General features: G+C 41.1%; 2 protein-coding genes across 5 annotated transcripts in view; both read right to left on the bottom strand.

The window, feature by feature from the left end:
* ATF1 (activating transcription factor 1) overlaps positions 1–6,919 on the bottom strand; it is a 36,870-nt gene extending 29,951 nt beyond the window's left edge. Inside the window, exons 1-3 of one of the 3 annotated variants that reach the window (XM_056798243.1) lie at positions 6,525–6,895; positions 1,767–1,890; positions 1,337–1,435 (exon numbers count right to left, since the gene is read on the bottom strand). In XM_056798243.1, the coding sequence (XP_056654221.1) occupies positions 1,337–1,429 (93 nt within the window). In that variant the 5' untranslated portion in view covers positions 1,430–1,435; positions 1,767–1,890; positions 6,525–6,895. Of the gene's footprint in view, positions 1–1,336; positions 1,436–1,766; positions 1,891–6,524 lie in introns of all 3 variants that reach the window. The other 2 variants (XM_056798244.1, XM_056798245.1) reach the window with 2 other exon arrangements.
* Positions 6,920–18,448: 11,529 nt separating this feature from the next.
* Positions 18,449–22,436, bottom strand: part of DIP2B (disco interacting protein 2 homolog B) — a 209,332-nt gene continuing 205,344 nt past the window's right edge. For both annotated transcript variants that reach the window (XM_056798247.1, XM_056798246.1), the window contains one exon: positions 18,449–22,400. In XM_056798247.1, coding sequence (XP_056654225.1) covers positions 22,148–22,400 — 253 coding nt within the window. In that variant the 3' untranslated portion in view covers positions 18,449–22,147. The remainder of the gene's footprint in view (positions 22,401–22,436) is intronic.

Consider the following 22,436-nt stretch of genomic DNA (forward strand, 5'->3'; position numbering starts at 1 on the left):
GCACTCGAAATTCTCTTTGCCCTGTCCATTACAGGTGTACCAGTGAGGAGGCAGCATGATGTAGGAGTCAGAACACCGGGGTGGTAATGCCATCCTTGCCACTAACAGTAAAAAGGGAATAATACTGGGACTTACTACTTCACAGGGCTGTTGTGAGGTAAGTGCTTTAGAAACCATATCATTGCAAGGCATTAATACTAAAGCCACTAGAGATTTCATAGGTAAAAATTATACATATGGCCATGTTGCCAAAATAATTTTTTCAAGAAAATATCCAAAATACACTAGTCTTTATTGCAAGGTAAAAACATGCATTCATAATGCGGTCCCCTGAGGCCATTTATCCGACCCTTACTACACTTCTGGAAGGGGCACCTCTTTCATTGGTGGTCAGTGAGAGGAGCACAGAATGCATCCTGTGCTCCTGAAGTACTGTATGTGGCAAAGCGCGGCATCACTCACATACAGTACTACTTCCGGTGACAATCCTTTGTATGGCACCTTGTTCTGAGAAAAGGATTATGTGGCTGCACAATGGAAGACGTCAGCATGGTGAGCGATGATCTGGGGGAGGGGATTCCATGCTGTGTGTACTGCTGCCCGGTATAGTGGTGGCAGTGCTGGGCCTGTGCAAGGTGTGACAGGCCCATCCCAGCCAGCGCTGCAGCCTCCGCTATCCCAGACAGCGTATACAGATTTGTTCAGTTTTTTTAATAGTCCGGCCCTCCAACGGTCTGAGGGACAGTGGGGACCCCTGATTCACATGATGGTCATTACCCTTTGAATAATGTAGAGAAAAAACCCATCCACAAATCTGTTAAATTCTAGCTGGTTAATTTACAAAGATGTTACAAAATACCTGCTTCAATTAAATTTGGTAACTTAACAGTCAAAGCCCCCTCCCTCCTTGGCAGAGGTCTAGAATACCGCATATACTGCTGGACTCAGTTGATGTGTTGGTTGCTTTTGTTGAACTGCCTTTCCCCCACTTTTCCCTTTATTCTTTTTTGCAAGATGGGTAGAGAAATTATAAAAAAAATAATTTCAACACTCATTTTTCTAAAGCAAAAATACAAGAAAAAAATCAAAATGAATGCAGCTTTTGTATATCTTAAAAATGCAGTTTGTTTCTAAACTGTGAAGACTATATATTACAACATAAAAAAAAGTTCTTCGCTATCAAAAGTACAACCTCACAAAATCTTAACAGTTCACACATTACTACCTGTACTGGTGGTCTTTTTAATCACTAGTGCTTTTAAAATTTTGACCCAGTGGATTACTCTAGATACAGTATTAATCATTTCAAAATTATAGAAACTGACCCATGCTTTACCTGTTGAGCAATGTGAGAGATATGAGCACCCTGTACTGTTGTACCTGGTTGTGGTGCTGTCTCTGAACTGTTACTTTTGTGGGAATCTTCCATAATCAACTATAAGGAAAAAAGATTTGGTTAAAAAGTTAGTCTTCAGATGTTATTCTTTTTCAAATGTGGCTTTTTCATATCTATAGCACCCATATTTATAGCCCATATTTACAGCTTCAAAACTGTCCAACCTGAACTTCTGCCATGAAGATTTATTAAAAATGCTTAACAAATAGCAAAAATACAAGTTGGTCTGAACTGTTATCCCTAAAAACATTTAAATAAAACTTGCAAAAAATTTCCCTAAAGTTGATTCCACTTAAAGAATACAATACTACATAGTTGAGAGGACATCGACTTTCCATTTTCTAGGTCATGAAATCATTTATATTTGTACCTCTATAATATATGGACATTTCTTAGGCCAAAGTTGAGAGAAGCAAATTTTGTTATCTTAATACTCCTCCAGTCAGTAAGGGAACTCATTGTTCCACACAGATGGTCAGTTGAGAGTTGTGTGGCTGGAACAGAATGGAAAAGAATAAAGCAGCTTTTAAAGAAGCAAAAAGTGTCAATAAACTATCAAGCAAGAAGGTTGGGGTAGGGGACAGAATGAACTGGGGCAGGCTTGAGGGAGTATAGAAGAGTATGAAGGGGAGGGAAAGGGAACAAGCATTAAAAGCACCTACTGTGTGCCAAGTACTATGCTAAGCACTTTACAAACATGAACTATGTATATTCTTATCACTAGTTTAATTATTGTCAAGGTTGTATAAAGTTTCTTAATCCTCCTTCTTTGAAGGAACATCAATATAGGAATTTATTTTCAACAATTACATGGAAGATAGCATTTCTAACCAAACAATTTAATGTTTATACAAGACATGCTTGAAAAATGATACAATTTTAAGATCCACACCTACAATTCAATGTTTAGCCAGAAAAAAATGCATAGGCAAGGTATTCTCACACTGCCCCCCCCCCATTGATCATATACCAGTTTAAAAAAAAAATGATCTGTTTCAGAAAACAATCAGAATTTAAACCAAAATTTAAACCAAACCAAAATAAAGAAGGCATGTTGAACTGGGCTGTACAAGAGAAAATAGAACATTAGGTGTGTTCTATAACTGGAAATGGCTTTTCTTGCTCACTGTGACTCACTGACTTTTTCCCCTCCAAAGGAGATCAATTAGAGCTCCTACAACTAGTGGAAAATTGGACACATGAGTAGCAGATAAGAGAACAACAGAAATATTCTTATCTGCTAACAAATGATGTTTTCAACATTTAAACTATATCTATCCACAGGAACCCAAAGTAATCAATTTTCTATTAAAAAAACAAACAAAAAAACCGTTACCATATTGAATAATCATGGGCAAGCCAACTAATCTTTCTAAGCCTCAGTTTCCTAAAATGAAGATAAACCTGCTCTCATGTGGCAGAAGTGAGGAAAGTACTTAGCAAAATCTTAAGTAATATTAATACATTTCAAAATGTCAAGGGTATAGGGAGTGCTTATATTTTCTCCTATTCTTTCATTTTTAAACCTCATTTTTATATATGACATAGGTGCACATATATATCTGCTAAGATTAATATACCATGTGAGATGCTATGCAGAATACTTGCTCAATAGAGGGATTTTTAAAAAACATATAAAGTAGACCAGTGGGTAGATCACATCTGTAATCACCAAGTCCTGACTCAATATGGTAAGGCCCTGTAAATATGGTAACCATGAGGCTCCATGATGGTAAGGAGACCCGTCCCAGAGCAAAAAGCACTTCAAAGTTCCCATGGCAATCAGCAATGAGATCAGACCCAGGAGTAGCTGTTCTGAGAAATGGGGAGAAGCTATCTCCAACCACCCAAGAAAGGAAGGAAGTAAAGCACATCTAATAAACAACTCATAGCAAGTTGAAGTAGGGTATCTTCAAGCCCAGAGGGCTGAAGGAACACAAAGTGGCTTTATTAAAAGGATGCTGAGACTCTTGTAAACCCATTCAGCCTGATAAGCTGGTCTAAGGAATAGACTGGGAATCAAAAAGATATGTGTAGGCAACACCTTGAAATAGCTGCCTGGCTTTCTGTGTGTCCTGTGGAAACATAAGCATCAAGAGAAGCTTCTTGTGAAAGGATGGACAACATATACAGAAGAGTGAGCAGAGAGCTTTTCCTGCCAAGGCACTCACCCCCAGCAATAAGGATGACTTACAGTACAAACATATGGCAAAGGGAAACATGCTCGCCCAAGTACACTTGAGGCTAGAGTCCCTAGATCTCTCAATTCCTGCATTCTTGTGATTTTTTGTTTCCTTTTCTGGGTGCGAGTCAGGAACTAGTAATTCTAAGAGATGTTTCCCTAGCCTAGAGATAGGTTCCTCTGTCTTTAAGTCATCTGATGATCTGGACAAGTCGACAATCTTGAGTCTGAGACACTCGGATGAAAAGTATTTCTTTTAGACCAGGCTTTTCAGAAGAGACTAAGATGACCAATATTAGATCCTACACTTGGAGGGCTAAAGCCATAACTTGACCCTGCCAACTTTCCATGACAATTGCTATGAGTTGCTCAGGCAGGTACAAGGGAAATATTTGTTTAGCAGCTGCACAAAAGACTATTGGAGAATCTTAGTTCTTAGGAATCCTTTGGGTAGTCTGCATTTTCTTCAAAAGATGGAAGAAATAAAAGCTAAAACTAATCTGATAGCAGTAATTTATGCTGACTACCAGGGTGGGATGAAGAGTCCAGTCATTGAATTTGGGGAAAACTCTAGATACGAGCCATAGCTAAGCTTTAGAAACTATAAACAAGATGAAGAAAGGCCCTCCCCAAATCCTGCTTCTCTTAAGGGATCTATGGGCAAGTCATTTGACCTATTCAATTTCAATCTGACCCATTCAATTTCTTTATCTGTAAACTGACATGATTGGACTAGGTGATCTTTAAGATCCCTTCTGGATCTAAAAATACATGATTCTGGACTTTGGAGATATAAAGAGCAATTTTCCAATTTCATACAAATGTTTATAAGTTACCTAAAAGTTAGCAAGTTAAGCCGAATCTACTGTGGAAATAACTGTGCAGTCCTGGAGATGTTTGTAGTTTCTTTCTTTCTTTCTTTCTGACTGGGTGTGAAGAATTTCCTCTACACCAAAGCAGGAGTACCTTAGAGGCAGCTGAGTCTTAGAGAGTGTCACAAGGCACTTGTGACAGTTAACTGAACTCAAAGGTAGGATTTTTTTTTCCACATATAGAAACAAGTGCTCATTTTAGCTATGGAGCCAGATGAATGGTGGCAAGGGTCATTTATATAGACTCATCTAATTAAAGTTTTAAAGTCTAAGGCAACTGATGAAAGAAATTAAAAATGTACTTGTAGGCAAACCACTCAACCTTTCCTTGGCACAACAAAAACCTTTTGCATTTATTCTCTCTGTGTTCATAGACATACAGGTGGTCTCCCCTCTGAAAGTAAGCAGTTTTGTCTTTGTCTCCTCTGGACCTAAGATAGTATATGGTACATAATAGGTGCTTAATATATGTTGATTGTCAGAACCTGTTTCTCCTTCTATAATGTAAGCTGTGAAACATCCCCTTTTATACAGTTTTGTGAATCTGAAAAGCATAAGTAAAATAATGGAATTCCTCTAAGTGGCAAAACTAGTCTTTTCTAAAATACTCCTTAATGCTTATTGCATCCATTGTGATTTTAGGTGTCTAATTTTTTGCTCTTGCTCGCATCATATTCCATAAAATAGTTATGAAAAAAGTTGAAGGTCCCCAAATCACCTTGCCTCATTACGCATGATGACATAAAAGTCTAGCATGTTTGGTGAACCCAGGGACTGTTCTTGTTAAGCAAGCAAAAAAGGACTACTGAATACTATAAATGTTTTGAAAGCAGTTGGCATTTTGAAAGTATAAGAAGATATAAGAACTGAGGGAAACCCCGAAGGAAAAAAAAATTTAAACCTGGAAAGAAGCTTCTAGGCATCTACTCCAACTCTTCAGACTTGCCCAAGTAACAGAGCCTGAATAAGAGCCAATAGAGAAACAACGACCTCAAATCCAATACTCCAGTCTAGTGCGACTGGCACACCTTCAGCTACCTGGCATGACTGCAAAATATTACTACCCCATTCATTCATTACCACACTAGCTGGGGCAAAGAGGTCAGCAAAACCTTATTTACAGACTCCTCTTTTGCATCCCTGCAAGGTCAGAACTTGGGGAAAACTTCCCCACCGGGGAGAAGAACCCTCTAGCAAATTTACAGTCCCACAAAACGGGCACCCGAGTGTTTGAACTCTATATAGCTGGTAGGGCACCCACAAGACCGGATCAGAAAGTCAGGAAACCCTGCCTTCAAATCTTGCTTCGGAGACTGTGCAAAGTCAACTTCTCTTGCTTTCTCCATCTGTAAAAATGGGGCTATTTTGGAATAGCTCCATTCATACGTGATCATATGAGAGAAATGCTTTGCAAAACTTCGAATGCCATATAAAAACGAGTGATTTAATCGGTATATATTATCTACACATGATACTATAGGTACTATAATAATTATGTGAATATAGAATATTTATAATACGTATGTATGACATCATATATTTAACATCCTACAAAATTATATATTGATGCCTATGGTAGTATAAATAGGTTATATATATAGATAAATGTATAAAATCTCTCAAAATCAGCTATCAGCACTACCACCATCAGCCAATCAGATCGGGAATTTGTCCAGGCCGCTAGGCGGCGGAATAAAGCGCTTGTCCCAGAGTCAGAGAGCCCAGAGTTCAAATTCAGCCTCAGGCACTGCCCATGTGACCCTGGGCCAGTCTCTTACCTCGCCTAGGTCTGCCTCAGTTTCCTCAGGGGTAAAGAGGAAATAACACCCGTCCCTACCCTAGCCCCGGGGTGCGGAGCCAAATTAAAGGGATCCCATTTGGGAAGCGCTTTGTAATTCGGAGAGCTCTATATCCCAGTGCTTCCTGACAAGCGCGGGGAGCGGAGACGGGACGGGAGGGGGCTCTCTCAGCTGGGGAAAGGCTGGTCCGTCCCGCCCCCACGGGGAGGGGTCACCCCAGATCCCCGGGACTCCGCCCGCGCCAGGGGCTGCGTTCCCCCGGCCGGGTCACTCACCTGAAGCCACTCCCGATGTCTCCGCTCAGGTTCCCTGGGCGGGAACTTCCCCTCCCCCGAGAACCAAGCTCCAAGCCCGGGTGTCTCCCGCCCGCTTCCGTCCGTCCCTCCCAAGGCGTCCGGGCCGCTCGTCTCCCTCCCCCCGGCAGCCCCCGTCCGGCCAGAAGCAGGACGTAATCGGAGCGAGGGGTCGCCGCTGAGGTGGCCGCTGGGCTAAGCCCCGGCCGTCAACGTCTCCAGTGCGGTCCGAGCCGCCAGCGACGGCGGCATAGTCTTCTTGGGACCCGAGGCTTGGGGAGCCGGGAGGAGGGGGGGGAGGGGAAGAAATGCTTCTCCCGAGCGAGCCGCCGTCCAACGTCACTACTCCGTAGTCACTACGCCTTCCACGTGACCTGATTACGTAGGACGTCGAGCTGTGGAGCGGGAGCACTTCTATTGGGAGGAGAAAGGCGGAGGAAGGTGGAACGGGCGGGGCTCCTCACCCCTCCCTCCAGCTCTGCGACCTCCCCATACCAAACCGACCTCCGCCAGGCGGTGCGGTGAGCCGCGGCAGCCCCTCCCGCCGAGCCTAATTAGATCATCTATTTGATCTTAAGCTGGCCTGGTGACGTCATCAGCTTCTGGACCTCCTGCAGGGAATACGGGTTCTCACTTGCGCCTGCGGCTTTTGGGGACCCGGAGAGGCTTGGAGACACCAGTTACAATGGGCTGTCTCTCCTGTTTGATTTCGGCCGAACTGGGGGGCGAGCTCCAGGGGCAGTGTTGGGGTTAGAGTCTGTAGTTCTCTTTTTCGAAGAATCAGAGAAAAAGCATTTATTGGACACCTACAATCAGGCACCAGACTGTACCCTGTGAGCCCGAAGTCAACCTGGGTTCATTCTTGTTTTTACATTTTGGCTTAATCCTGGGAAAAATTGAGTTCCTATTTTTAGCTCCGGCTGCTCGTGGCTGCTGACTTTTCCAACATCAACACTCAAGTCTAGCCAAAAGATAAAAGACCTGAGAAGATTTTTTTTTAATTAGATGGGTGATTTTGAATGGAAATGGAAAGGAATAGGCATTTTTGTTTGTTTTGCTTTGCTTGGCGCCTTTACAAAACTTGATGTAAATAAGGGGTAAACACAAATTTTTCAGGCGGAAAAACAAAGCTATGTGGCATCCTTTCTTAAACACAAATCAATAGTGGTTATTTTAAGAAAGTATTCGGATTAGTGGAGACTAAATATAATCTTAAAAGAAATGTATGAGTCAAGGACTAAATTATAGAGCAATGGGTAACCTTACCAGAGAAAATTAAAACGATTGTGTGTGCGACTCCATTTGGGATTTTCTTGGTAAAGACGCCAGAGTGGTTTGCCATTTCCTTCTCCAGCTCATTTTACAGAGGAGGAAACTGAGGCAACAGGGTTAAGTGATTGCCAGGAGTCACACAGCTAGTGCTTAAGGCTAGATTTGAATTCAGAAAGACTTACCACAGTACCACCTAGAAAAAAGCCATATATTTTTTTTAAAGATGAGATAAAATTGAAAACAACTCAACAGCATAAATAAAATTAGGAGCTTTTCTCTCTCTCTCTCTCTCTTTTTTTTGGAAAAAAACTTGTAAAACTATTAGCCATTTTGATTTTTTTTTTATTGAAAACCAATGTCAAAACAAATCACAGAACAGCAAGGTAACAGTGGATAAAGTGGTTGGCTTGGAGTCAGGAGGTCTGGGTTCAAATGTGACCTCAGATACCTCCTAGCAGTATGACCCTGGGCAAGTCACTTAACTCCAATTTCCTAGCCCTTGCCTCCCTTCTGTCTTAGACTTGATTTTGATAACAAGTGGGAAACAAAAACACTAGGAACAATTTTCTCAATTATAGTCCAACTCAAGAGAAATAGATGGATATTGCAAAAAGATAAACTACCCAGATTAACAGAACAAGAAATTGAATAAATGAAGAAGAAACTGAATGAATGAAAAAGCACCATGCCTCTTAGATTCCTGCAAAAATAACTCAATTTAAGTGGATTTACAAATAATTCTATCAAATATTCAAAGAACAATTCCAATACTATAAAAGTTGCTTAGGAAAATGGAGAAAGAAAATATCCTACCATAGTCCTATTATGAAAGAGATGCAGTCAAACTTGGTCAATGCCTAGTTTTGAAGAAAGAAAAATGGAGACAATTCTAAGGAACTGGCTAGTCAAAGAACAATTTGTAGAAAGATTTTTTTCAAAGAACATGATAACAACATACTAAATCTTTTGGGACTGCAGCTAAAGCAGTCTTTAGGGGAAAATTTAATCAGCAAAAGAGAGAAACAATAAATTAATAAATTTGGACTTGCAACCAAAAAACTGCAAGATTTAAAAAGCCCAACTAAAACAACTAAAATTCTAAAAACCAAATAAATTAATGGAATTGAAAGTGAAAGAAGTCAATAAAACTTGTTCATTTGTGTCCAACTCCTTGTGATCCCATTTGGAGTTTTCTTGGCAAAGATAATTTTACTCATTTTACAGATGAGAAATTTAGGCAGAGGGGATGTCCAGGGTCACACAGCTAGTAAAGCCAGATTTGAACCCTTGAAGTTGAATCTTCTTTACTCCATTCCTGGCACTCTACTGAAACAACTGATAAAATTAGTTGTTAATTTTTGGAAAATCTTATCTAATTTCCTAAAAGAGAAAAGCCAACCTGTTCATATAAAAATTCACAACAATAAAAAAATAAATCACTGTAAACTATCTTGCCTAACTATATGCTAATAAAACTGATAAAAGAAATATGTGAATATTTACAAAAACAAAATACTTAGATTAACAAAATAAGAAATATTTAAACAATGTCAGAAAAAAATTAAAAAGAAAATTTTATATTCAAAGACTAATTCCAATGTCATGTGAAGTGTTTGCAATACTAGGCACTCTCCTAATCTCTATGAATATGGACTTGTATGCTAGATCAGTGAAGAATAAAACTATGGACCAAAAATCTGAATGAACATTGATGTAAAAATTTTTAAACAAAATCTTAGCAAATAGACTAAAAATAAATTATCCAGGTTAAATTTATACCAGGAATATAATGTCAAGTTAATCTAAAGAAGACTATAAAGATAATAAACTATTTTCATAGCATAAAACAGGATTATTAATAGATGCAGGTTTTTAACAAAATCTAGTAACTTTTTGTTTTAAAAAAAAAACCTATAAAGCACAGAATTAAATGGAACTTTAAAAAATAATAGTAAGTTTTTAAAAAATCTCCCTAAAACCAAAAGCAAATATTACATGTATTATAGCAAATGTAAACATTAAGGTTACAACAAGGATACCCATTACCATTACTACTATTTACCCTATGTAAGGGCAAAAAAAAGTTGGTTTGACAAAATATGAATTAAAAAAGAAGATTGTGGTCACCAATCTTGAGTCAAAAGGACTGTTAGCAGCTTTTATTTTCAACAAGGTAGAACATATTAAAGTGGGAAATGTAGGAAGGAAGTAGAAAATTATCTAGTCTATCACCCTAAGTGCTGCTCCGGTCAAGTCCAGCTCAGCCCGATGCCCTCAAGTCCTGATCTCCATGGGGAAGTCCAGGTGGTGTCTTCAGCCAGAAATTCACCAAAGCAAGCCTCTTCCTTCAGCCCGAGTCACTTGCCCAGCAAGCCTCTCCAGTGCAGAATGTTCCAGCCCTGAGTCTCCCTTCAGCCTGTCTCACCAACACAGAATGAATGAATCCTCAGGCTGGCCTTTTTAAAGACATTTTCTCACTGTCACTTCCTGTCCCTCCCCCACTTTGGGAACTAATCACAGCTTCTCAATTTGCCTAGCAGGGGGGAAGGGCAGTGGCCTTTGGAGGTGTAAGCTTTCTCTAGTGACTAGTGAACTCTTTTTTTTTTAAACCCTTACCTTCCCTCTTAGAATCAACACTATATATCCGTTCTAAGGCAGAAGAGTGGTAAGGGCTAGGCAATGGGGGTCAAGTGACTTGCCCAGGATCACACAGCTGGGAAGTGTCTGAGGTCACATTTGAACCCAGGACCTCCTGTCTCTAGGCCTGGCTCTCAATCCACTGAGCTACCCAGCTGTCCCCATAACTTACGAACTCTTACTCAATGGTTAGCTAAGTGCTAAGTAGGGGTACTTTAAGTTCTTGATTTGATTAACTTAAAGGTCACTGATTGATTACATTAAAAATAAACTAAGAAAGTCTACTTCTCTCTTCACACATAAAACTAGAAATGCTAGGTGTAACAAAAAAAAGAAAGGAAATTTTTGGAAATAAGCAAGGATAAAGTAGAAAAAAAGCATCACTTTTATAGACATAGTTTACTTTGAAACCCTTAAAAAGACAAACACAAATGAATTGACACTATTAATAAATTTAGCCAAGTCATAGGAACTAAATAAATTCATATAAATCATGATTCCTATATATTAATAACCTCTAGCAAGTAGAGACAGAAAATTCATTAAAAATAGCTACAGAATGTGTAAAATATTTGGGAATCTATTAAAACACTGAGGAATTATGCAAGTCTAATTTTAAAGCCTTCTGCAGAAATGAAGCTCTACGTGTTCATGAATAGGTCAAGTCAATACCAGCAAAATGACGATGATGCCAAAATTAACTTACTTATTCAGGATCGTACCAATCAAACTACCAAAGGATTATTTTATATATTTAGAAAAATAATAAATTCATATGGAGGAACAAAAGGTCAAGGCTCTCAAAATAATTTTAAAAGGAAGGAGAAGTGGGGGCCGACCAGTTCTCAAACTATACTACAAGGCAGTAATCTTTAAGAGAACTTCACACTAACACAAAGATTCAAACTTTGGGGGCAAGAACTCAGCATTTGACAAAGATCATTGGAAAACTGGAAAGCAATTTGACAGAAGAAACTCGGCACAGACCAACTTCTCATATTTGGTCCCAAGATAAGTTCAAAATGGATACATGATTTAGACAAAAACAAATCTATGCTCACAGAAGAATTCACCTTTCATAAGAGTTTCTGACCAGGCAAGAAATATAGAGGATCGCAGGAGGTAAAATGGATAATTTTTGTATTCATTCATTTGCTGACTACATCAAAAGTCCTAGTTATTGCCCTCCCTCCCCCACCAAAAAAAAAAATGTATATTTAAACTATTCTTCCATGTCTCTATTTAAATCATTTCTTTCTCTAGAGGTAAATATTCACAAGTTATTCTTCAAACATTAGTCCTTTTGCTGTATGTAATACAGTATTCTCTTGGCCCTATTCATTCCACTTTTCATAAGTTCACATGGGTATTTCCATGTTTTTTTTTAAATTAACCTGCTCTAGTGGCTAATATGACCAAAAAGGAAAACAATAAATGTTGGAGTATATATGGGAAAATCGGGACACTAATACACCGCTGGCAAAACTCTGAACCAATACAACCATTCTAGAGAGCAACGTGGAACCATGCCCAAAGGGCCATAAAACTCTGAGTACTCTGACCCAAGTTTGTATCCCAAAGAGATCAGAGACAGGGGAACAGAACCTATTTTTGCAAAAATATTTTTTAGAATAAAATTGGAAATCCTAGAATAGAATTGGAAACTGAAGGGTTGTCCATTAATGGATGAACAAGCTGAGTTGTAATAAAAATTATTGTGCCATAAGAAATGATGCACATGATGATTTCAAAAAAACTGGGAAGACTTCTATGAACTGAAGCAAAGCACAGTGAACAGAACCAGAAGCCCGGTGTAATAGAAATATTGTACAGTGATCAACTATAAAGGACTAAACTATTAGGAAAATAAAGTTCCAAGACAACCCCAAGGGACGCATGATAAAAAAAATATCCACAGCCAAAGAAGGAATTGTTGGAATCTGATTGTAGATCAAAGCACAATACCTTCACTTTATTTCCTTCATGAGTTTTTTTAGTTTTATATGTAATATGTCTTCATTCATGACATGGGGAATATGGAAATATGTATTGCATAAAAGCATTGGAATAACCTTTATCAGGCAATTACCACCTGAGGAAGAGGAGAAAGTGGGAGGGAGAGAATCTGAATCACAATGCTGGAACACAAGTGTCAAAAATTGTTTCTACATGTAATTGAAAAAATTTAATAAAAATAAACCAAAAAAAGATAATCTTAATTACATGAAATCAAAGTTTCTGCACAAACAAAACCAATGCAGCCAAAATTAGAAGGATACTTGGAACATGGGAAAACATTTTTATAGGAAGTTTCTCTGATAAAGACCTCATTCTGAGATATATAGGGAACTGACCTAAATTTTTGGGGGAAAAAAAGAGCCATTCCCCAATTGATGTGGACAAAACATACAAATGGTCACTTTTTGGAAGAAAAAAATTAAAGCTTTCAAGTCATGAAAAAAAAAATGCTCTAAATCCTTAATAATTAGAGGAATAAAAAAAAATAACTCTGAGGTACCACCTCATGCTAACATGACAAAAAAGGAAAGGCAACATGCTGTATGGGATGTGGGGATACAGGTACACTTTATAAACATTGGTGGAAGGCAACGAGGTACCTCTGTGGATAGAGTCCAGAAAGACTGGAGTTAAAAATCTAACCGCAAAAATTCACTTCCCCTGGGCAAGTCATTTAACTTGTTTTCTTTAATTCTTTGGAGAAGAAAATGGCAAACTAGTATCTTTGCCAAGAAAATCCCTCAATAGGGCATAAAGAATCAGATACGACTAAATAACTGATCCACAATGTATTGGTTGGTATTGTGAATTGTTCTCATCATTCTGGAGAAAAATGTCAAAATATGCCTGAAAGAATGTAAAACTGTGCCTACACTTTCAAAAATTTCCCTCCATATTCATTCAGGTTATTGGTCTATAGTTTTGTATAGGTCTGTGTACGAAAGAGGTCAAAGAAAATGGAAAAGGACACAGAGCAAAAATATTCATACCAGCCCTTTGTGGTGGCAAATTGGAAACAGAAGGGATGCTCAGCATTTGGGGAGTGGCTGAATAAATTGTGGCGTGTGATTGTGATGGAATATGCTCTAAGAAAGGAGGAAGGGGATGGCTTTAGAAAAGCCCAGGAAGATGTATAAATCGAGGCAAAGTGAATAGAACCAGACACTGTACACAATAAGAGAAATATTGTAATGATGGTCACTTGTGAAAGATCTTCTGATCCATACAAGGATCCAAGACAATTCCATGGGACTGATGGTGAAACATGTTATACAACTCCAGAGAATTGATGAGCAAAATGTTTTTCATTGTATTTTTCCTGTTCGGTTTTCATTTCATTTTGTTTGGCAATGTAGCTGATATGGAAATAGGTTTTATATGACTTCACATGTATGGTTGATATATTACCTTCTCAATGGATGAGGGAAGGAGAAAATAGTAATTCAGAATGCTTAAAACATGAATGTTAAAATGAATAAAGCTTGATTTGTTTAAAAAAAAAAAGGATTTGGGAAATACCTAGGTGGCTCAGTGGATAGAGAGCCAGCTGTGTGCTCCTGGACAAGTCACTTAACCCCAATTACCTAGTCTTTACCGCTCCTCTGCCTTGAAATTGACACTTGATATTGATTCTAAAACAAAAGATAGGGTTTAAATTTAAAAAAGGATTTCATACTGCTTAAAGACCAAGACAATCACTGAAAAAGATTAGATATACAATAAACAGAAGCAAATAAATACAGTGCAATATCTAATAGGCCTAATGCTAAGGAAGTATTCACTATCTGACTGCTGGGAAAACTGGAAATCTGCCTGGCAGTAATTAGGTCAAGAAGGGGAAGGGAAAGGAAAAAAACATTTATTAAGCACCCATGTGTAACAGCCATTCAAATCAAGTTTCAAAATAAATTGACCTTAGAACCTTAGGCCTTTGAATTAGTATATCAGAAATATATCAGAAAATGTTAAGTCAAAATATTAAAAACAAATATTCATTCATATTGCTCTACACTAAAAATATTTTAGTAATAATTTTTAACAAAAGCAATGCGTTTCTTATATTCTTAATAGATTATTTGGAAAGTTTTTCATTTTTCAGACTTTGAGATTTATTTTATATATTCTATAATGTGCACAATATATTGGTATCATAGCATATAAATACATGTAATTTACTAATGTACACACTTCCATGTGCATGCTCAACATTTTTTTACTACTATGGCAAGTGATCAAAAAAGTTTGGAGACCATTGTTTGAGAGCTTCTCCATTTTGACTTGCCTTGTTCTGTGAGGTGTATATGACTTTGTCTTGTGTAAAATCAGGATAATACCTCTAGTATCTAGTAGTGAAGATTAAACAAGCTAGTAAAGGGCATGTAAAATCTGACAGCACCACGTTTGTTCAGCCACTTTGCATTACAGAGGACAGAAAGCATGCGATGAAATCCACTGGCGGACACTTCCTGTTGGATATCTTGAACTTATTCCTGTACTGAACTGGCTCTGAAAAGCTTTCAGCTGTGGTTAGTGGAAGCAGGAAGGGAGAACAAGTTCCCCCTTTCCTTTGGCAGCTGGCTTCAGGCCCAGGTTTCTAGCTAGGAAAGTCTCAATTTAAAGAATGATTGTGATAATATGGTAACAACAGTGGTGGAAAATCCTTTGAATATGTGACTTGTTGAAAAAATAAAATTAATAAGGTATATTGTTAGTGTGAGTGGCACAATAGGTTATTATCAATTGTTCTCCTTTCAATGTGGAAAAATGGGCACACTTAGGAACAGTTGGAGTTGGAAACTGGTCCAACCATTCTGGGGAACAATTGAGAACTACGCCCAAAGGACTCTAAAACTGTGCATATTCTTTGACCAAACAACACCACTACTATCTTTGCACCTCAAAGAGATCAAAGAAAAAGTTATAAGTATGCAAATATTTAAAGTAGTTCTTTTTGTAGTGGCAAAGAATTGGAAATTGAGAGGATCCTCATTAATTGGAGCTAGCAGGAACAAGTTATGGAATGTGATTGTGAAGGAATACTTTTGTGCCCAGAGAAAATATGGGAAAGCCTAGGTGGACTAATGCAATGAAGTGAGCAGAACCATTGTTCACAGTGAGAGCAATATTGTAATGAGGATGAGCCAGAGAATTCTAAAGCGTTAATGATGAAAAATACTAACCATCTCCTGAGAGAAAACTGATGAACTTTGAGTGCAAACTGAAGTGTAATTTTCTCACTTTATTTTTCTTGCTTTTCTGGTTGACATCGCTAATTTCAGAATGTCTTAAATGATTTCATTTGTATGAATGATATATTGCTAGCCTTCTCCGGGTAGGAAGAGAATTTGAATTCAAAATTTTAAATCTGTTAAATATAAAAATCTCTATGCCCAATTCTTTTTTCCCAGCCCATTATGAAAAAAATTTTTTTTAATACTTTCTTTCCTAAACTACATGTAAAACCAGATCTTAACATACATTTCAAATGAGTTCCAATTTCTCTTCTTTCTTATGTTTCCCCTCCTCCTTTCCACCCTTCTCCACCCCATGAAAAGGTAAGCAATGATTTCGATTTTACATATCCAATCATATAAAATGTTTTCCCATATTAGTCATTTTTTGGAAGAGATCTCAAATAAAAAAAGAAAGTGCAATGTATGTTTCAGTATGTATTCAGACATATCAATTCTTTCTCAGAGGGCAGATGGCATTTTTCACCATGAGTCAATGGATACTAAAGGGTCCTTAGCATATGCTTTGTCCCACTCTACTAGGACTGTCATTCCCTTGAGGGTCCCCCACTCAGTCTGAAACTTCCCTTCAGGGTAGATTCCCATGGAAACAGGGAAGCAGTACAAACTTTGGGGTCCCCAACCTATAAGCTAGTCCTGAAACTTGGGGGTTCATCACATCCCACTGCCGTGGGGTGCAGAGGTGTACCCCTGGGGTTTGGGAAGGATACCTTTTGCAAGAATGCAAGACTCCAAACTTAACTTAAAAGTAAAGAGAGATTTATTAGTAATGTTGCATTTTTGGCAAGCAAGATGTCATGAGTCGCGCAAATGCCTCAGTTCTGGGGTTTTTATATTCAATGAAGACTTGACTGGGGCAAGGGGTTGGGGAGGAGGTTTCCCAGAAGGCATGGGGGTGGTTCTCATGATTTGGATCAATGGGACAATCAAAGGAGGATAATCCTCTCAGGGTCAGATGTTCTGGGTTGGGAGTCAGAGGGTGTTAAGGGAGCAAGGGATTTATTTCCCTGATAATAGTTTGCCTGAGTTTCTGGGGGTACAGTGCCCCTGACTCCAGAGGCCACAAGTTTGGGGTTCCTAGATTCCATGTTGACAGTACAAACAAGTCCTTGTTTCTTCCTGGGATCTTTGTGATACTTGGTATTGCTGGGGCCAAGGGTCTGCCTTTTAGGGATCTTTGGGTCAATTGCTATTCAGAGTGGTTGGATCAGTTCATAGCTCCATCAATAGGGTAATAGTGGCCCAAGTCGCCAACATCCCCTGTAACTTTTCATTTTCTGTCATGTCTGATCTGTGTGAGGTGCGACCTCAGTTATTTTGATTTGTATTTCGCTAAGCGTGATGTAGAGCATTTTTACGACTGTTGCCGGCTTCATCTGAAAGCGGCTTGTTCTTATCTTTTGACCATTTAGAGGTTGGAGAATGACTTATATTTTTATACATTTGATTTAGTTCTCTACATATTCAAGAAATGAATTTTTTCATTAAAAAAATTTTTTTTTTTATCTTTATCAGATACTTGCCACAAAAACCCCCCACTCCCACCCCGGCTTTCTGCTTTCCTTCTAACCTTGGTTGCTTTTTTGGGTACAAAACTTTAAAAATGTAATCAAAAATCCATTTTACATATTATTTCTCTCATTTGCTCCTAAATCCTTCCCTCCGTAAATCTGATCGGCAAACTACTCCGCGCTCCTAAAACCTGGCATCACCCCTCATGTTTTGGTCATGTATCTGCGTTGCCTTGATCTTGGTGTGCAGTGCGAGATGCTAGCCTGTTCCCGGGCCCTGTGACTCTCCTCCAATTATTACTAGGCTTGGCACGCCTGGTCTATTCCATCGGTCCGCGGCTCCATTTCTGAGCCAGTTCTCGATAGTTTCCGATGACTGCTTTGGCATTGGAATCTGGTACTTCCGTGCTACCTCTTCACTGATCCTCTTGATATTCTGGACCCTTTGAACTTCCAGATGAATTCTGCTCTCCAACATCATTTTGGGGCAGTTCCCTGGCATGGCACTAAGATTAGTTTAGGTCAAACTGTCATTTTTATGTGCTGGGCCCACCCGAGGCGATTCTCACCTTTATTTGTGAGAAAAGCGTTTTGTAATGGAGTTCATACAGTTTGGTGCTGTCTTGGCAGGTAGACTGCCAAGTGTTGTACCTACCATTCATTTAAATGGAGTTCTTGCGGCCTATGTGTATTCTCTCAGGACTTTACTTCTGTCTCCAGAAGCCTCCACTTTAGCCCCCTCCTCGACACTTCCAGATCAGAGAGGGATAATAATGGCGCTGCACTTCCCTCCCAGGAATGCTCCAAGTACAAGAAATAAATGTGCGTTTGGTACTCTGTCGGTTGGAGCTGCACAAATAAAGAGGAGCGTCACAGTCATAACTGCCTTCCTTACTTGTTACCTTCAGGAAATGGCTTGGGGGCGGGGGGGGGGGGTGGCACTTGAAATTGAATGTAACAGGGAGGCGGCTGGGTGGCTCAGGGGACTGAGAGCCAGGCCCGCAGACGGGAGGTCCTGGGTTCAATCTGGCTCCAGACACTTCCTAGCTGTGTGACCCTGGGCAAGTCACTTCACCCTGACCACTCTCTGCCTTGGGACCAATACATGGTATGGACTCTAAGATGGAAGGCCAGGGTTAAAAGAAGAAAAAAACGTGACTATCAGAAAGACTCAAGCTGGGCAAGCCTCCCCCCCAGAGAAATGAGTAAGTGAACAAACAGGCATCCATATTTATTAACACAAGACAAAGGAAACACATTCAATGAGTTAATAGAACACTGTCCAGCCAGATGTTAAATTTAAAAAATGTATCTCTAGTCTAATTTCAAATAAATAAAAAACTTTATACATAATTACATAGTATTATAGTTTGAATTTGACACTGGTAAATATTTGACAGAAAGTAAAAAAAAACCTGCATTTGGGACTAAAAAATGACTCTCCCATCTTTACAATCTCATCCTCTTGACAAATAACACGGCCCGTCTACATGAAAGTCAGTCCGAAGGCTGTGGAGACGACCAAGGAAACGCCTCCGGTTTGGAGAGTACGGAAGCTTCCTGCGCCACTTGCTCTCGCCACCAGTACGGGACAGCAGACGACAAAACAGTGCTAAGGCATGATCGCTCTGGAGCGGAGAGCAAGCGTGACTCCGGGGTCTGGTGCGAGACAGAGGTCCAGCACCAAGTCTAGGCAGATGCGGAGGTCCTAAGGGCGCCCCTAGCTCGAGGGTGATGGTCCCTGACCTGGAGAGGAGGGGAGAAGCAAGGACTTGCCCAGGGAGGAGCCAGCCCAGCTGGGCTGCCAAGGACGGGGCAGCACGTTTCTAGCTCCCGCTGAGTGGTTTCCCTTCTTCCAAAGAAGCTGCCTTTATTGCTGTATTAGCTGCTCCGACAATGTGAGGGTCTCCATGGGAGGAATAGGGGTCTTTGGACTGAGAGGAAAACCTATTCCTTAACGAATGAAAACGCTTTCTCCTCCCGTCTCAGACTGCCGGGTGGTGTGCTAGTCGGCTGAGGCTGGGCGCAGGAGATGACCTTAGAAGAGGCAATGTCTACCCGGGCCCGGCTACGCCAGGCAGCACTGGGGGAAGCCAACGGCCAGGGGCTCCGGGGAGGAACGGAGCTGGATCCTGCATCATCCTCTGCATTTAAAGACAGGGCGCCTCAGGGGCTCTGCACCCCAAAGACCTCAAGCAAACCCCACGGCAAAGGGCGAGGGGAGCAGGGGCTATTCTTAGGGGGAGGGGAGCTGGCCCGCTCTGGTAAACCCGAGTTTCGCCAGTTTTCTCAGGGATTTAATGTCGGACCGTATCCACAAGAGAGGCTGCCAGAACCAGGGACCCCGCCTGAGAAAGGGAAAGATTCAGGGAGGCACCAAGTGCTCTGTACAGGGCAGATCCATGTTCAGCATCAACGGGAGCTGACCTGAGGCTAAGGACAGCCTCTTCAAGTATCCCAAGAGAGGCCGAAGAACTGGGGCCCTCGTAGCAGAGGTCCCCGGAAGCTGCAGGGAGGCAGGCAGAGGGTGGCTCGCTCTGTGGAAGACGTAGTTAACAATCAGAGCTGCCCAGACCTCGAACAGGGTGCCTCGGGAGGTAGAAGTTCCTCCTCCCTGCAGCTTTCCGGCAGAGGTGGGACCCGATGATCTCGCCAGGCCCTTCCAGCTATGGGATTTCCCAACGCCATGAGCAGAAGCGCTAGTCATAGAGTAATGGAGACGGAGGACAAAAGCCGTGAGATGTCTCAAAGAGCGGAGGCAGGACTGTAAGCGAGAAAGGCCAACGCTATCCACCTCACCCCCCGCATCCTCAGCCCTCAAAGCTGCCGGCACTCTGGCTCCTGGATGGAGGCTCTTTTGGGAAAGGCGAGTCTACAGGGCATGCCTACTTTCTACACTCTAGCAGGGATGATCTACACTATTTCATATATTTTTCCTTCCGAATTAGAAAGAAAAAGGCAGTTCTTTTGAAACAGCTGTTTGCTATGGCCCTCTGCTCTGTCCAGAATGAATTCTGGCAGGATTTTAAATCACACCAAACTGGGGAAAGAGGTCCCACGTTTGTCTCGATGGACTGCTTTTCTTACACACTCTCGCATCTCAGATGAATTGACTTAAAATATTAAAGCACGGATCTGGAATCAGAACATGTTCGGGGGCCTGCCCTTGTTGGAGAACAAGAAGAAAAGAAATGAGGACAAGGAAGAGGACAGTAATAAAGTGGTTTCAAGTCACAGGGCTGGGTTCATGCAGCGCTTGCGAGCACTGCTCTCGAGAAGGGTCTGTCTCTGCATTATAAACCTTATTTTCAGGGTAAATACAAGTCTTAAAAATTGTTTAAAAACATACTTAGTTTACATGATGTTACATTGGGGTAAATAATATGCATTATTAAAATAGAGTAAGTAAGTATTTACACATTAGACTAGATGGATCCAAGAGAACCATTCTAAAGTCTTATTCACTTTGAGGGTTTGGTGGTTCTTTTTATTTTTTTTATTTTAAAAAATATTTCTGTAAGAAAAAAATAATAGAATCCAACTATGTTCGAATACATGAAGGATCAGACCAAAAAAGGAAACTGAGTTAGAGGCAAATTTGGCCCTGCCTTTTGCTCAGTCTGCTAGGCCTGGGCCCCACAGTCATTCCAAAACAGCGTGTTTTGCATACAACAGGGCTCCCCCATGAGCACTTTCTAAGGCTGGCATGTGGAGGAGTTGGCCAACACGGAACTTTTTATTTCTGTTGCAATGCATCAGCTACTTATCGCACTCCCTTCTCAACTTTGTTTTCCCCTAACCACGTATGCATAGTTTCCACCTGACAAACGTTCCTCCCCTCCCCTCTGCTCCCCAGGAGTATGAAATGAGAAAGAACTTTCCAGTTTTAAAACAAAGAAACTGTATGCAGAAATTGCAGACAGAGGTTTGGCTACAAAGGAGCAGTGAGGCTTGGGAGGAGGAATTTCATCACGTCAGGCGGTTCTGACACCCCAAAGCACAACTGGAAAACTGGGAATAGTAAGGCCTGGGGTCTCCCCAGGGTAAGGGCCTCTGGGGGGGGCTTTGAGTGGTTTGTTTTGTGAAGTGAGACTTTTAGTTGGTCAACTAGCAGAAGAAGCAGTATTAATGTTTACAACTTCAGTTTACTCTACAGGGAGGCGGGCTTTAAACAGGGCCACAGGCAGCCTGACGGACGGCCTGAAACATGCCAGCCAGCAGTCACAGCCCAGGGCGCGATGGACCCCCGCAGAGCACTCAACAGGTCTGAGTCGTCTGGCCAGGGGGATGCTAGGAGTCTTAAGCTTGCAGTCCTAAATGTTTCTAGTGAGGCAGTTGTGGTTAGCCGAGCCCTCTGCTGCTGAGCTGAATTATGCACACTATTATTTACATCTTCAGAATATAGGCAAAGCCCTTTCTCTTTTGGACGAGTGCCCGTGGGGCCAGGAGGGCTGGATTCTGGGCTACCCAGCGTGCTCATGGCATGACCCGTGCTAATGAAGCCCAAAGCACTAGCTACAGTATCATTGCAAAATACAGTCTATGCTGGAGAACTGCGGAGCTCGGACTATCTTCTGTATGTTAATAAATCCCTTTGCAAAATTCTAAGACAGCATTAGGTAAAAATACAAGTATGTACAAGGGATGTAACATGTAACAGCCATTCAGCAAAGGCTCGCGAATGTGCTGCTCCCCACTGCCAACGCCAAAAGGCCACACCAAGTAAACCATCACTTTCTCATTTGCTGCCAATGAATTCCCCTTTGCTGTCTGTCACATGCCAGAAGAGTCTCATCGGACGAGATGAAAGAACAAGACATCCACCTCGGATCACTGTGCGGCACGCATTAGCACTTCTTTTCAGCCGTTTCCTCCTCGGGCTCCCAGGAGCTGGCTGCAGGCCTAGCACGCACCGTTACATGTTATAGGCCACGTAGATAGGATCCAGCTGGTCGGCCAGGAAGCTGTCCCGGAGGTGCATCCGCTGCTTCTCTCCTCTGGAATTGATGGGGATGACGCCCGGGTCCACCACGACCACCACCCCCACGATGAGGTAGTGCTCCTCCAGGACCACGTTGGTCACCAGCGGCACCAGATCCAGGGCTTCCTGCTCACAGCCACACAGCTCCACCACGACCACCAGCAGGTTGGTCCACGTGAACACAGCGCTGAAACGGCAAGACACGGAATTAGCACGGCCATCG

The sequence above is a fragment of the Monodelphis domestica genome, chromosome 5 (assembly GCF_027887165.1).
Source record: "Monodelphis domestica isolate mMonDom1 chromosome 5, mMonDom1.pri, whole genome shotgun sequence".
Classification (NCBI taxonomy): Eukaryota; Metazoa; Chordata; class Mammalia; order Didelphimorphia; family Didelphidae; genus Monodelphis; species Monodelphis domestica.